Consider the following 13,583-nt stretch of genomic DNA (forward strand, 5'->3'; position numbering starts at 1 on the left):
GTGCACAATGGCTATGAGAGAGTCCAATACTTCCCATTTACTCGTATAAACACACAGTTAGTAGATCAACAGTAAAAGTGAAAGGCAAATTTCACTATAATGAGATCGAGGACAAAGAGATCAAAGTGAAACGTAGTCCACTAACCCAAATTAGCACACTTGTTCCTAAGTTAAACGGATGATAAATATCTAAAATACAACCTCATGGCACAGGGAGGGCAGTAGCCAGTCCGGGGTCTCTTTAGACCCGCCAATAATCATGCATAAATTATTCAACCACAGGAATGCCTATGATTGGCCTCATTTTCAAACTCACTACAATACCCTGAAAAACCAGGAGGTAAGGTGATTTTAGTAGCTGTTTTGCCATAACTGTTGAGTCTGCTTTGATGGTTGGCCCTGAGAACCTCCAAGGGAAGCATCCCTAGAGTTTTGCTGCTGGTGTTCAAGTGAGATCCCTGTTTGGGAATGATAATAATTTGGGTAACCAAGAGTCCCAAAATGCTGTGACAGCTGTTGACCTTGCCGAAATCCACCAGGCTGCTGATTCTGTCCCTGGAAGCTGTAATATGTGCTAGCAGGAACAGCAGACATCGTTCGTGAACCAGGCCCATGAACCCACATGGCTGAATTCTCATTCTGTCAATCAAACCAAAAAATTTACCCACTTGAGCTTCCCATGAGAAAAGGAGTACAGAATATTCACCAGCACTAAAAAACAATTGAGGGCCACTGTTCAAAGCATGCAGCTCAAACACTATATTCGTCAACTACAAAAGATAGAACTAAACAGATCTTGGACACATTTTCACTATCACTTCAAGAAAGCAGATCAATTCATTCATGGTCATGAGATTTTCTCAACTCTCAGTTGGAACATTACCTGTTGAGAAGAGATCAAATGGTTGCCATCCTTGTACTGAGAACTTAAAACATCATCATAGCCTATGGTTGTGCCTCCAGGAGCAGTGGGGGGATTCAGAGGAAAGTTTCCTGCAGGAATGCTTGTTGAACTCCCAAACCCATACGCTGAAGCAACAGCAGCAGATTGAGGCAAGCTGCTTACAGAAACACTATTCTTGTATTGTGGGAGCACTGCTGCCAGAGACTGATGATATGTGCTATTACCAGCAAAGCTCTGCTGGAAAGCTGATGGCATGTATGCATAGCTCTGTGGCAAAAATGGATAGCCAATCATGTTGGCAAAAGGGCCCAATGGAAGGGTAGGTTGTGAATAAGGATGCACAGTAAGATGTTGGGGAAGAGTAGGTCCCATAGCAACACTAGCACCAGGAAGTGTCTGCAGAGTTGGCTGAGGTGTAGAAATACTACCGGATCTCAGAGCCTGCTACATGTAGAAGATAAATCAGAAGACGATTATGATATTAGAAACAAGGATTTAATTAGCTTGTTCTCAACATATATTCCCAGATACCATCTTCATAAAACTCAACTGAGTAACATAATTGGATAATGCATTATTAAATATACTCTGTTATCATTACATGACCTGACATCTCATTTACTTGCTTATTTATTTACTTTGTTTCATAAAATTCATAATTAAAGATGCGCACACGTTTTGGTAATGACATGACAAAAAATACAGATATCTCACAATATCAACGGTCCATTATGCTATGACAAAAGGAATACATATATCTGATGATTTCAGATGAGAATAACATAATAAAATGGCCATAGAGGTACCCGAAAGTAAGAATTATGACTATAATTATAATTTTTAATCACTAAAGAACATCAATCACGATGTCCCCAACAATATGTGGACAAAATGATAAAAACTTCAGGTTTCCTGGTAAAAGACAATTACCCTCAAACTAACCCAGGAATTTCCACCAGACTCAAAACCAAGAAGTAAGCAATACTGCCAAGTTGTTCTACAAATCGAAAAGGTTGTCAAAGAACTTTCTCATTCAGATGGACATGATGGAATTAATGAAAACTCAGCACTTGTGTATGCATGCACATGCCACATGTACAGAATAAAACACACACATGAAGTCAATAAAAGGAAAAAGCCACAATCACTGGTTGTTTAAAAGCTAAAGAAAGCTCCAATGAGGTGAAAATGAGCAGATCTCATATATGATTCTTCAGCCATGTGTGCAGGCAGGGCAGAAACTGCTGCTACATTAAGAAGCCTTACGACCATCATAAAAAATGATATCAAGTCAGGAAGAGAATTAGGCTGAAAGACAAAAATTCTAATGCTACAAGGTAAGACATTGCCAGATGCCAGGAAAGCCTATTATAGTCACTAAAAAGAGCAAGGCTAAGATTCCCAAATCCCAAGTAACCTCAATGTGATTTTAAGGTAAGGACGTATCTTATTTCTACAAAAGAAATTTTAAGAAGAAAAGAGTTGCACATATCTTAATTGCACACAAATAAATATCTTTCAGAAATAACAAATTCAAGAAGTTTGATGATGTTAAATAGACGGTATATACCTCTGGCATGGACATGCTGGGACCACTAATGGGAGAAGCTGTATTGCCGTATTTGGTGGGCATTGATTGCGTCACAGGGAAAGGTGAATATGGAAGGTCCGGCTCCCTCCCAGGTTGAACAGTTGAAGCCAACAAAGTGCTTGGCAATGAATTTGTATATCCCTGCTGTAATGACAATGTATTAAGCAAGAAATTCAATCAACCCGATGTTTGTAGCTCAGTCTTCTAAGTCCAGTTTTAATCACAAAACATAGACAAGCACATATGAAAAAAAAAAGCATAAAGACCTGCATGCACACACTCAAGATGCAAAAGCAAATTAAGGACAACGAAAATAAAACTTCAGTATAATAATGGCAAAGATATTGTTCATATTATGAAACCTTTTTAATTTCCCCAATAATTTCATCTAAGCAATTTTTTAATACTTCTACACCTCTCATGCAGAAAAGGAAAAGTAAAAATTTTCTAGAATATAAAACCATTTAGCAAAACAAATAGCCTATCCAGAATCCTTTACCATAGCTACAAAACCAATTCATTCTTTTAATAAAAATTTGCCCTCAGCAAACACTCAATCACATAAAAAATTTCACATACAACTCAGCAACAATAAATTTCACATACTCAAGTGAAAAATGTGTAGTTTGTCATATTACCATTACACTTGAGAAAGGAGCAACATTTGGCATCTGAGAGCTCGTCTGTGGGTTATTAAATGCAGCATTCAACTGTTGGGCATTGTCATAAGTATATCCAGGTGCAGATGAAGGAAATGCATATTGATTCACCTGAGCTGCTTCAGGGGTTTCCTCCAGCACCTCCGGTTGTGGAACTGAAGGAGAATCATAATTGCCGGGACTCATACCAGGTCCATGTATTAAATTTTCATCTGCAGTATTTCTGAGATGCTCATCCCCATAATACTCAGGATTTCTGGATGAAAAACATGCTGTAATTAGATATACAGAAATACCACACAAGATAAAAGACAACATTACCATAAGAACAAAATAAAAACCTAGTATCTGGGTGTGTTGCTGATGAGGTGTCCACCACTTCAGATGTCTCTTCCAGGTTATTTTTTAAAGGCCTTGATGCAAATGGCCCAGAAAAGGCTGAACTAATGCCAGATCCAAAGCTACCAAAGCTCAAGTGTGAACAGTCTTGAGCATGAACTTGCAGGTGATTTGGAATTATTACAGAAGGATTACCCTCCTCAGGCGGTGCCCCTTGATCATCACTCTGCAAATTTAGTTGCTGAAAGTTTGCAGCCACAGATGAAGCACCATCTTCAGCTGAAATAGAATAATATGAAAGGCAATCAATAACAAGAAGTATTGCTGATGACTCCTTAAAAAGGATATTAAAAAGGATAATGAACCAAAAGGATAAATAAATAAACAAATTGTATATCATAAAAAAGAGAATGTTGGTATAACATATGAGGAAAAATAACCAACACCGTAATCAATAATTCACTCAATGGATGAAGGCAGAAACAGTTTTGACATGTCCACAGAGAGAGACAGAGAGAGTGAGAATGAAGCAGCATCTCACCAATCTCCCTAGATTAAACTTATTCACATCATATTCCAGGCTCAAGGACCTCCAAGCAGACATGAACACACATCAGAAACAAGAAAAATACAAGAATTTGCAGTTAAGGAGTTGCACTCTATTTGAATGAAATGAAAAGGTGGAAAGATGCTACAACAATAAACATTGAAATTCATTGCCGATCATAAACATGCATTGTGATCAAACCAAGACTATCAAACTTCCAGCATATGTCTTACCGCCTTCCATTGCTTTCGGTATGCACTATGCAGACAAAAATATAGTTAATGGCCAACTAGTTCCTCATATGAAGGACTAATTATCAGAAATCAAAGCAATCTTTAAAAGTTTCAATGTTTACGACAACCCCTGGCCACTATAATTGAAGTCAATATGCCAAAACCTATTAGAAAAATAGTAATTAAAAGAAGAAGATGCAGCAAAGTGAAAATGCAACATACAAGCAAAAGTAAACAATGCATCATACTCACCTTCATGCTCAAAAGCATGTCTGGGAGGCTGGTAGGAACTCCCATACAAATTATTATCAAAAATAGATGAAGCTACAGGACTATCTTCCTGTATATTTCTACTGGATACAGAAGCAGGCCCAACATGGTTTCCAGTGAGAGTTTCAACATGACCATCTTCTGCTGGCTGAACATCATCCAACTGAGAATTCATATGTTGATTAACTCTATCCAAGGGCAAGTTAGATGGATCAGTATACAGTTCAAAATCTGCAGGTGCCTCTAAAACAGAGGGTATACTAGAAGCTGTTGGCTGCTCAATAGATGGCCATTCATCATTGGAATGAACATGTTGGCTTGCACTAACTTCAGGCTCTGCATCTATTTCTGACATCTTGGCAACATGATTTTCTGACAAATGCAAATCATGATTTGATGCAGCTAAAGAAGGTGCTGCAGGATGGTGATGATTAACACCGTGGTGAAGTGGCATAGCAGATGCCTTGTTATGCGGCCGCCCCATCTTCACAATGTCGGCCATTGATACTTGACCTGGAACCCCCAACCAGGGAGATTGAAATCCAGAAGGAGGTTGTAACGATGAAGAAACTCCATCACCCAAACCTAGAGTTGACATTTTATTTTCTGAGGCCAAAGAATCACTGCAAGAAATGAATAAAGAAACATGAGGAACAATAAATTCCACATAACAGATAAAACAATATTGTTGAATATAATAAAGCCAAATAAGTTGTACGTACTGCCCATGTACCAATAAACTATCCCAACCCAAGATGGGCCTATGTGAAAATTCAGTTTCTAAAGAATTCAGAGACTTCTTCAACATTAACAGAACTATTGAAAAGTTTCTTCAGTATTAACATAACAAGGTAACGCATCTCAGCACTTATAACCACACGCACACAAAATGTGCATGCCTGTCAGTTTCAAGTGGAGGAAAAATCTAGATGACTGAAAACCCACATGAAAAACATTTTACATAAACAGAAGAACAACACATATCTAACACAAGTATATAACAACTAAATTATTAACTTTCATTTTCACTATTTCCTAATTCTAGAAAGTCTTATGAACTTCTTCCTATTGCTGCATTCAAGTTCCAGATAACAAAGCTTAAATGCTTAACAACTGACTGATCAACAAATTCTGTGTTTGGATGTACTCCATCAAAACCCGAAAAAGTTGTGTGGAAGTAACATATTTTCTTTCACAAGATTACACATCATTAGGAATGTTCTTTTTATCAACCAAAAGATGAAAGCTATATCTAACAACTGACTAGAATGATAAGAGAAGGTAGTTGCCATGTCCCCTGGTACGACTCTCTACAAAAAGATTGGTACATTTTTGAAGCACACCGCCACAGGACTGTAAACTTCAAAATAGCATTCTGATACAGCAGAAGCCTATCAACAACTTATTTTAGAACATCATGACTGAAGTGAGTCATAAATATCATGAATTGTATCGCATGCAAGATAGAAGTCAAAAGATATGTATGGACCATTGTGAAAACACAAATAAACATAGTCATTACACCATTCTGATTTCAGAGCGTTACAAACATAGTCCCATTTCAACCACCAAAACAATAAAAAAGATGTGAGTCATCAATGTCGAAGTTTAAAGGGATGACCTGTGCAATGCTTGTGGTCTCCGATTAATGTTATTTCCTGCCATACCAGATGCAGAAAACGAAGAACCAACATAAGCATGTGTTCCATTTTCCTTCTTGTATGCAGGTTTAGCATGTGAAACACCAGTCTCTAGAGAAACATGCAAAAGATTATTGGAGAAGAAAAGAAAAAACCTGATGGGTAATCTACGTTTATCAACATTCAATTGTGTTGCTGACTTAATAAATACCATTAGAGCTGAACTGGGTTGAACCACCACGTCCATAACGGTCTGCACCAGCTCTGCCACCACGATGTGTTGTGTTATTAGCACCACGGTACCTGGGATCAGTTGTCTCCTTATTCTGAATCAACAACAGAAAGATAAGTGAAAACAGATAAAAAGAAACATCATAACTACAATTGAGACAATCAAATAACAGATTAGAAATGGTTTAACAAGCTACTTTTCTCACATTGACAGCTCAATAGAAGAACAGAAAACAGGTCACAATGGTAGGTTCTCAATTAAAGGGGTCATAAGAAATGACAAATAAATTTATCATGAGCAACTGAACAAATTCAGGAAATCATATGAGACAAATATCTGCATATCATGCATACACTCACCTCTTTTTTCTTTTCTCGTTTGCTCTTGACCTCACGGAAAGGATCTACAGCAAGAAAAATCTCCAAGTTAAAAATAAATCTGAGTGGAAGGTAACAGATGAAACAAAAATTCCAGGAAAAGTCCCACACTTGTATCAAATAAGGCATGGAAAAACTAATGATGAGAATCAGAATGAGAACATTAACAGACAACTAAATACTATAACACTATAAAAATCATTTTCAAATGAAAACAACTGATGCTCTCACAAGATCAGTTGAAACCCAAAAAAAAAAAAAAAAAAAGAAATGGTTGACGATGAAAGCAACATTAGATATTATAGCAGCATGCAAAGATTTATTCACAAAAAGGAAAGCATTTTTTCACGTTCTCCGTCAAAAAGGTGAATGGTGGGAATCAATGGGCCACCTCCAAAGTCATCAAAAGCAGCATAATATCTTAAGTAATTTAGAAGGTTGAAGAATGAGAAGTTCCCCTAATATACATAAACAAATAGTTGACCTTAGTTTCCTGTAAATGCTATTGACGACTCAGTAGGCTAAAAAATACATTGTTACTTTAATTTTCCATTAAGAAAAGTTGGACAGTATGCACACACATGCACGTGCATATGTAACATGTATGCATGCATGTATTCACACAGACACTTGTTAGTGTGTCTACATACTTGGGTTGTGCTACAACTTATTGAATTGGTGGCCTAAGTTTTCTTTTATACAAAAGAAAGTCAACTCTTATCATGCGTGTTGTTGAAAAGTTCTAAACTTCAGATATACTCCCTTTGTCCTATAAAGGTAGGCTCACTTTCTTTTTTTCATCTCTTTTGAAATTGTAGGCCACTTTCTCTTTTGAAATTGTAGTGATATAGCTCTCCAAAATATCAATGCACTTGACCCTGTGACCCAGACATTCGGATACCGGTGCCCTGAACCATATACATAGTTTGGTCCATGTACATGATTCGGTCATGATCATGATTCAGACTATCGTTTAGCTCCACATATAGTGGCTTGGACACTGTAAGACTCGCCTAACAAGTTGGTAGAGTCCTAGTCGAAGTATAACTCTATCTGTTACATATGCTCATCTCTATCCATGGGGGACTCCATGTCCTAATTCTAATAGGATTCCATCACAATATCAATCCATCCTACCTGCCCTCTTGGTAGCAGACTCGCAGTAGAAGTGTCCATCAGATGCCTATAAAAGGAACTCACGCCTTCACAACCAAGTATGTTATTCTCTCTTTAGTGCATTAAAAGATTGCTCTAGAGTGTCATTATTGACTTAGGCATTGGAGAAGTTACTAAGCTAACCAACTAACTCACCCTTGCTCTTGCCTGTTTTGCACATCCATACCCTCAGGATATATCCACAGCAACATCAGGTAGTTTATTTATTAGTTTACTAATGTGCCTGTATTTTATACACATTGAAAAATTAAAATTCATTAGTTTCAAGAATAATTTAGTAACATGCATGACTCATTTAGTTTTTAATGAAACAGCATTAGTGGATGGCACAGAAGTCCGTCTATATTTTACAGGACTGAGGGAGTATTTCTTTGTGTTTATCAAGAACTTCCACAGCAGTGCTTTTATCATCAAGTTTATGCAGCATCAAGCATTTGGATTAAAACTTTCAATCTGTGAAAGGAACTGTTAATTGTGGGACAAAAAAGAAGAACGTTTTTAACAATTAGCTACATATTCAGGGAAAGGCCTACAAGCATAGAGTGAATGGATGGAAAAAAAAAAATTAAAACTGAAACTTCACCACGCAGTTTAATCAAAGAAGAACAATGCAATATTTTTCAGTTTACCACTGGAGAAACAAAGCACACACAAGCAGAACCAGAATCCACAGGAAAATTTATAGAGAAGAAAATCAAAGCCGTGCAATTTCAGCTCTAGCAAGCAAAAAACTTCAAATCAAAAATATAGATTTCCGATCAAATTGAAACCCACGCAACAATATTAACTTTACTCCACTAAGCCTATCGCTCACTCCATGGCAAGAAAACTTTTATTATTTTACCATGAGAACGCAAATCGTTCATCTCCCTGACCACCCGAAGGGAAAAAAACAAAATACTTGTCATCGATTTTTCCAGAAAGCACATAGAAAACACGATAAAAGAAAAGAAAAACCTTGAGAGAGGAGGCGATTAACGGCCTCGTTAGGGTCCATATTACACTCTTTAAGCATAGCGTAGATCTCGGACTCTGGACAGTTCACAATCTCCTTCAAGCTCTGAACCATCTTCCTCGACCCCGCCGGAATACCCGATATTCCACTACTACCCTTTCCAGTATTGTTGCTGTTATAGCTGGCTGCTGCTCCTCCTCCTTTGCCGCTCATTCTCTCTCTCTCTCTCTCTCTCTTTGTCTCCCTCAGATCTGAGAATAAACGATGTCGTTCGTTGGATACACAAACTCCTGCTCTGTCTCTTGTACGCTGCAACGGAGGTAAAGAAGACGAAGATATGTAAGCTCGTTTCTGTGTTTTTAGCCCCGAGAAAACCCTCTCTTTCTCTCTCTTTATTATTATTATTATTTTTTTTTTCTTTCTGCGTATGAGTGGATTTTTTTTTTTTTTTTGGAAGAACGAAATTTGTTATTTGTTTGCTTTGATTATCGTCACACCCTAACCCACTTCCTAACTGTAATTAAACGTGGGTTTTTATTTTATAAATTTTAATAATACAAATTTTATTATTTATAATTATAAAAATTCAAAATAAATTTATTACACTAAAATTTTTTAAAAATATATATATATATAAATGTTGTAACACACACATATTTAAATGAAAGTGTATTTTTATATGTTGTTAATAATAATTTTAATTTATATATTTTTTAAAATTTAATAGGTAAAAGAAAAATATTATTTTAAATTTATTGTTAATTAATTTATATTTTATTTTTATTAAATTTTATATAAACTATTTATAATTATTAGAAAATAACAATTTAATTATATTTTAATAAATTAAAAATAATTTAATAATTTTAATTATTGTGACTTTAAGATTTAGTAAATAATTATTTAAATTATGAAATTAAGACAATGATTATAATATAATAAACTAATTTAAAAAATTAAAAAAAAAAACTATTTAACACAAAAGATGATAGCTATTATAGATAATTTAATTTATCTATATATAATAACCGACACATGATGTCTTTAAAAAAATATTTATATGCTTTATGTATAGATAAATGGATAAATTTTAAGCTGAAGATGAAAAAACGTGCACTTGAGTCAAGTTGGATATAAGAAACATTTTAAAACATAAAGTTAAATAAGTGTAACCTTTCATTTGAAATTTAAATAATATAAAAACTAAAAATAATAATAGTTAATAATGTGGTTTCCTTTTTTAAAAAAATAAAATAAAATAAAAGCTATTGACATTGAAATGAGATTAAAGCTGAACAAATATCCATTGTAGTTTCTTAATTTGAAAAATATAATATAAAATTTTTTTAAATTTTAAATTTTATATAATAGAATTTTTTGACATTTAATTATCAGTTTCGATTACAAATAAATATAAATAAATTTAATATGATAGTTATTATTATCTCTATTTCTCATTTAACTTTATTAGTCATAACTCTATAATTTGTAATATTATTATTTTTTAATTTTATCATTTATAATATTACATTCTTATTATCTTATTTAATATAAATATATAATTTTTAATGTTAATTTGACTAATGAGTAATATAATTTTTTAATAATTTTTAAAATATTGTTAATAGATTTAACTTTTTACATTTTTATTATAAACAATATATTATTAAAAAAATTATTGTTAATTAGTCTTTATTTTTTGAACAACATGTATTTATAATAAAAAAAATATAAAAAAAATTAAATATACTAACAAAATTTTAAAAAAATATATTACTCAATAAATAAATTAAGATTAAAAATTCAATGATATATCTATACTGGATGAAGCAATAAAAATATAATTTTAAATAATAATAATGTTATAATAATGTAAAGTTGTGAGATAAAGTGCTACAAATAATAAAGTTAATAAATAATGATATAAAATTAAAAAATAATATTATTATAACTAATAAAATTAAAGATTACCTTTTTACACGTAACATTAATAAATAAAAAATAAAGACTGGCGTGTAGAGAGCGAGTGAAAAAAGGGGGATGATAGTGTTTATCCAACAAGTATCGGCTCTGGCGTGTACAAATAAAGACTGTCCACGTACTTTTTCTAGGCGGATTGAGTGGATGACCTACCTGATTGCTGACACGCACAGCTTGCACTAATTAAAGCCAGATTTATTCATGGAATTTGGGTGGGCTACGCTTGTGGGCCACTTGATGGGACTTTGGCCCATTTCTACCCTTTCCCTAAATAATTCTAGAGGATGCCACAGCTGAAATATATGCTTTTGTATTATTATTGTTATTTAAAAATTCTGGAAAATATTTAACATCCTTATCAATGGAATTCGATGCCCAACTCTAATGGAAGAGTGCCTTTTGAATTTGCTTTATTGTTATTTTAATTAAATTTCAATATCAATTATTGAATTTTTTTAATTCAATGAACCAAATAATAATTAAATAAATAATTAAAGATATTCGAACTTAAAATTTTTTTCTTATAGATAAATAAAGATTAATCATGTCACCCATATTAATATTAATAATTATTGATTAAAGTAAATAATATATTACAATGTATTAATATTGTTGGATCCCGACTTTAAACATTTTCTTTTATGACATGGATCGATCCTACTAGATTCGTATTCTTTTCAACCCATATCATTATAAATATATTCTAAAAACTAATGTATGCTCATAATTCCAACCCAACATAATACATAGTAAGAGTTATTTAAGTCAATTCAAGTGCTATCACTTTGTAGCATTGTCAATTTTGGATTACATTAAGATTTTGTTCAATAATATTAGTTGTTTTAATAGTAATTAAGTATTTTAATTATTTATATAGTTATTTAATATAAAAATATTCAGTAAGGATAAGTATTGAGTTAATTGTTGAATACAAAAATAATAATTTTATATTTTTTTATCATATTTAAAATATTAAATACTACCTTAAAAATTAAGAATAATAACATTTTATAATTTACTCCCTTAATTTTTAAATACTATTATAAATGCTCATGCCATTGAACAAATATAAGGGGAGTATTTGGTTCACCTATTGAGTGCAGCTGATAGCTGATAAATATCCAAATAAGTGAACTAGAGTGTTTGGTAGGTTTAAAAAAATAAAACTGATAGCTGATGAGTAGTTAACATGGTACCCATCAGCTGCAGTTGCTGATGAGTAGTTAACATAGTACCCATCAGCTGCAGTTGTATCAACTTTATTTTTAGAACTGTTTCTTATCAGTTGATAGCTGATGAGTAGTTAACATAGTACCCATCAGCTGCAGTTGTATCAGCTTTATTTTTATATCTGTTTCTTATCAGCTGATAGCTGATTTGATTTTATTTTTTATTTTGACTATATCATTCTTTTTTATTAAACCCATAAATTAATATTATTAATATTTTTATATTTTTATTTATAATTTTAACATTTTAATTAATGTATTTCAATTTTATTAAAATAATTTATTTTAATAACGTAATAAATGATATAATATATTAATTTAATAATTATATATTTAATTTAATAATAAAAAATAATATAATATAATAAATTTATAATTTTATATTTATTTTAATAATAAAATAAATTATATAATATATATCTTTATTAGTCATTTTATATATCAATAGCAACAGCTAAATATAATTTTACTAAATACTCAATATAAATCAGCTACCGGCTACCAGTTATCAGCTATCAACAGCTATCGACTAACAGTTATCCATTATATTTAAAAGTTACATCAAACAGGCCCTAAATAGGAGATCATAATTTTTTTATGACTAATTTTTACTCACCATCCTTAAATTTTAAAGTTTATATTAACATCATTTTTAAATTTTAATTTGTATTATAAATGTATTTAAATTTTAATTTAACATAGTACAAAGTCCCTCAGGTCATCTTCCAATGGATATTCCGGTTAGTTTCTGACGCAGACGTGCCAACATAAATTAAAAATTATAAAAAAAAATTTCTCACTATGATACATGACATTTTAATAATAAAAAAAATTATTTCTTGTCTTTACATGATCTCTCTCTCCTCCTCCTTCAACTATTACTCTATCTAACCTACAAAATTATACTCAATCTTCTCACAAATTACGACTCTTCTTTTCTCTCTTTTTATTTTTCAAAGCCAATAAACGAACTTAAAACCATGTGGTTTGAAACCTAACTGCCAAAAACGCCATTGAGGGGTCCCTAAAGAAGCAAAAATAATGGCAATGCCTGTTGTTATTTGGCGGAATATCCATTTAAAAATTGTTTGAAAGACTTTGTATTGTATTAAATTAAAGTTAAGAGTTTTTTTTTTACACAAATTAAAGTAAAGTTCAAAGACAATGAGTATAAATTAATTATATTTTAATTATAGCCAAAAATATAAAATGCTAACATTATCTTAAAAGCTATTATGTAATAGGGTCCATTTGTTTGTCGCCTAAAATTTGCAAAGTGAATGTATTTTGAGCCAAATATAAAATTTTATTTTTTTTCAACTTTAAGTGAATTTAATTTTTATCAAACTCATTATTTTGTAAATTCATATATGAAATACACAAGCCCACACATACACACACTCACACACACATATATATATATATAAGAAAATTATCCCTTAATTAAGATT

At 32.4% G+C, this 13,583-nt stretch overlaps 1 protein-coding gene across 4 annotated transcripts; it reads right to left on the reverse strand.

Annotated features, from left to right (window-relative positions):
• Positions 1-15: 15 nt before the first annotated feature.
• LOC110668563 (uncharacterized) lies at positions 16-9,338 on the reverse strand. Of its 4 annotated transcripts, none has more exons than XM_058140756.1 (10): positions 8,926-9,338; positions 6,775-6,818; positions 6,395-6,509; positions 6,165-6,294; positions 4,526-5,166; positions 3,496-3,772; positions 3,134-3,410; positions 2,475-2,639; positions 884-1,348; positions 16-639 (listed from the first exon to the last, which is right to left on the reverse strand). In XM_058140756.1, exons 1-10 carry the CDS (start codon positions 9,134-9,136, stop codon positions 352-354), a joined length of 2,613 nt encoding a protein of 870 aa, XP_057996739.1. In that variant the 5' UTR covers positions 9,137-9,338; the 3' UTR covers positions 16-351. The 4 variants fall into 4 exon arrangements, with proteins under 4 accessions (XP_057996739.1, XP_057996741.1, XP_057996742.1 ...); XM_058140758.1 differs by having other exon boundaries at positions 2,475-2,636; positions 8,926-9,335; XM_058140759.1 differs by having other exon boundaries at positions 884-1,345; positions 2,475-2,636; positions 8,926-9,334.
• Positions 9,339-13,583: the final 4,245 nt, after the last annotated feature.

This window comes from Hevea brasiliensis, chromosome 18, assembly GCF_030052815.1.
Source record: "Hevea brasiliensis isolate MT/VB/25A 57/8 chromosome 18, ASM3005281v1, whole genome shotgun sequence".
Classification (NCBI taxonomy): domain Eukaryota; kingdom Viridiplantae; phylum Streptophyta; class Magnoliopsida; order Malpighiales; family Euphorbiaceae; genus Hevea; species Hevea brasiliensis.

Bases quoted from the DNA above. Each gene is read 5' to 3' on its own strand.
- LOC110668563 (XM_058140756.1), bottom strand. From the start codon at position 9,136: ATGAGCGGCAAAGGAGGAGGAGCAGCAGCCAGCTATAACAGCAACAAT. The intron at 6,295-6,394 runs GTATTTATTAAG...ATGTTTCTCTAG, and splicing joins AACCCAGTTCAGCTCTAATG to AGACTGGTGTTTCACATGCT. The intron at 1,349-2,474 runs GTATATACCGTC...TTCTACATGTAG, and splicing joins CCAGCATGTCCATGCCAGAG to CAGGCTCTGAGATCCGGTAG.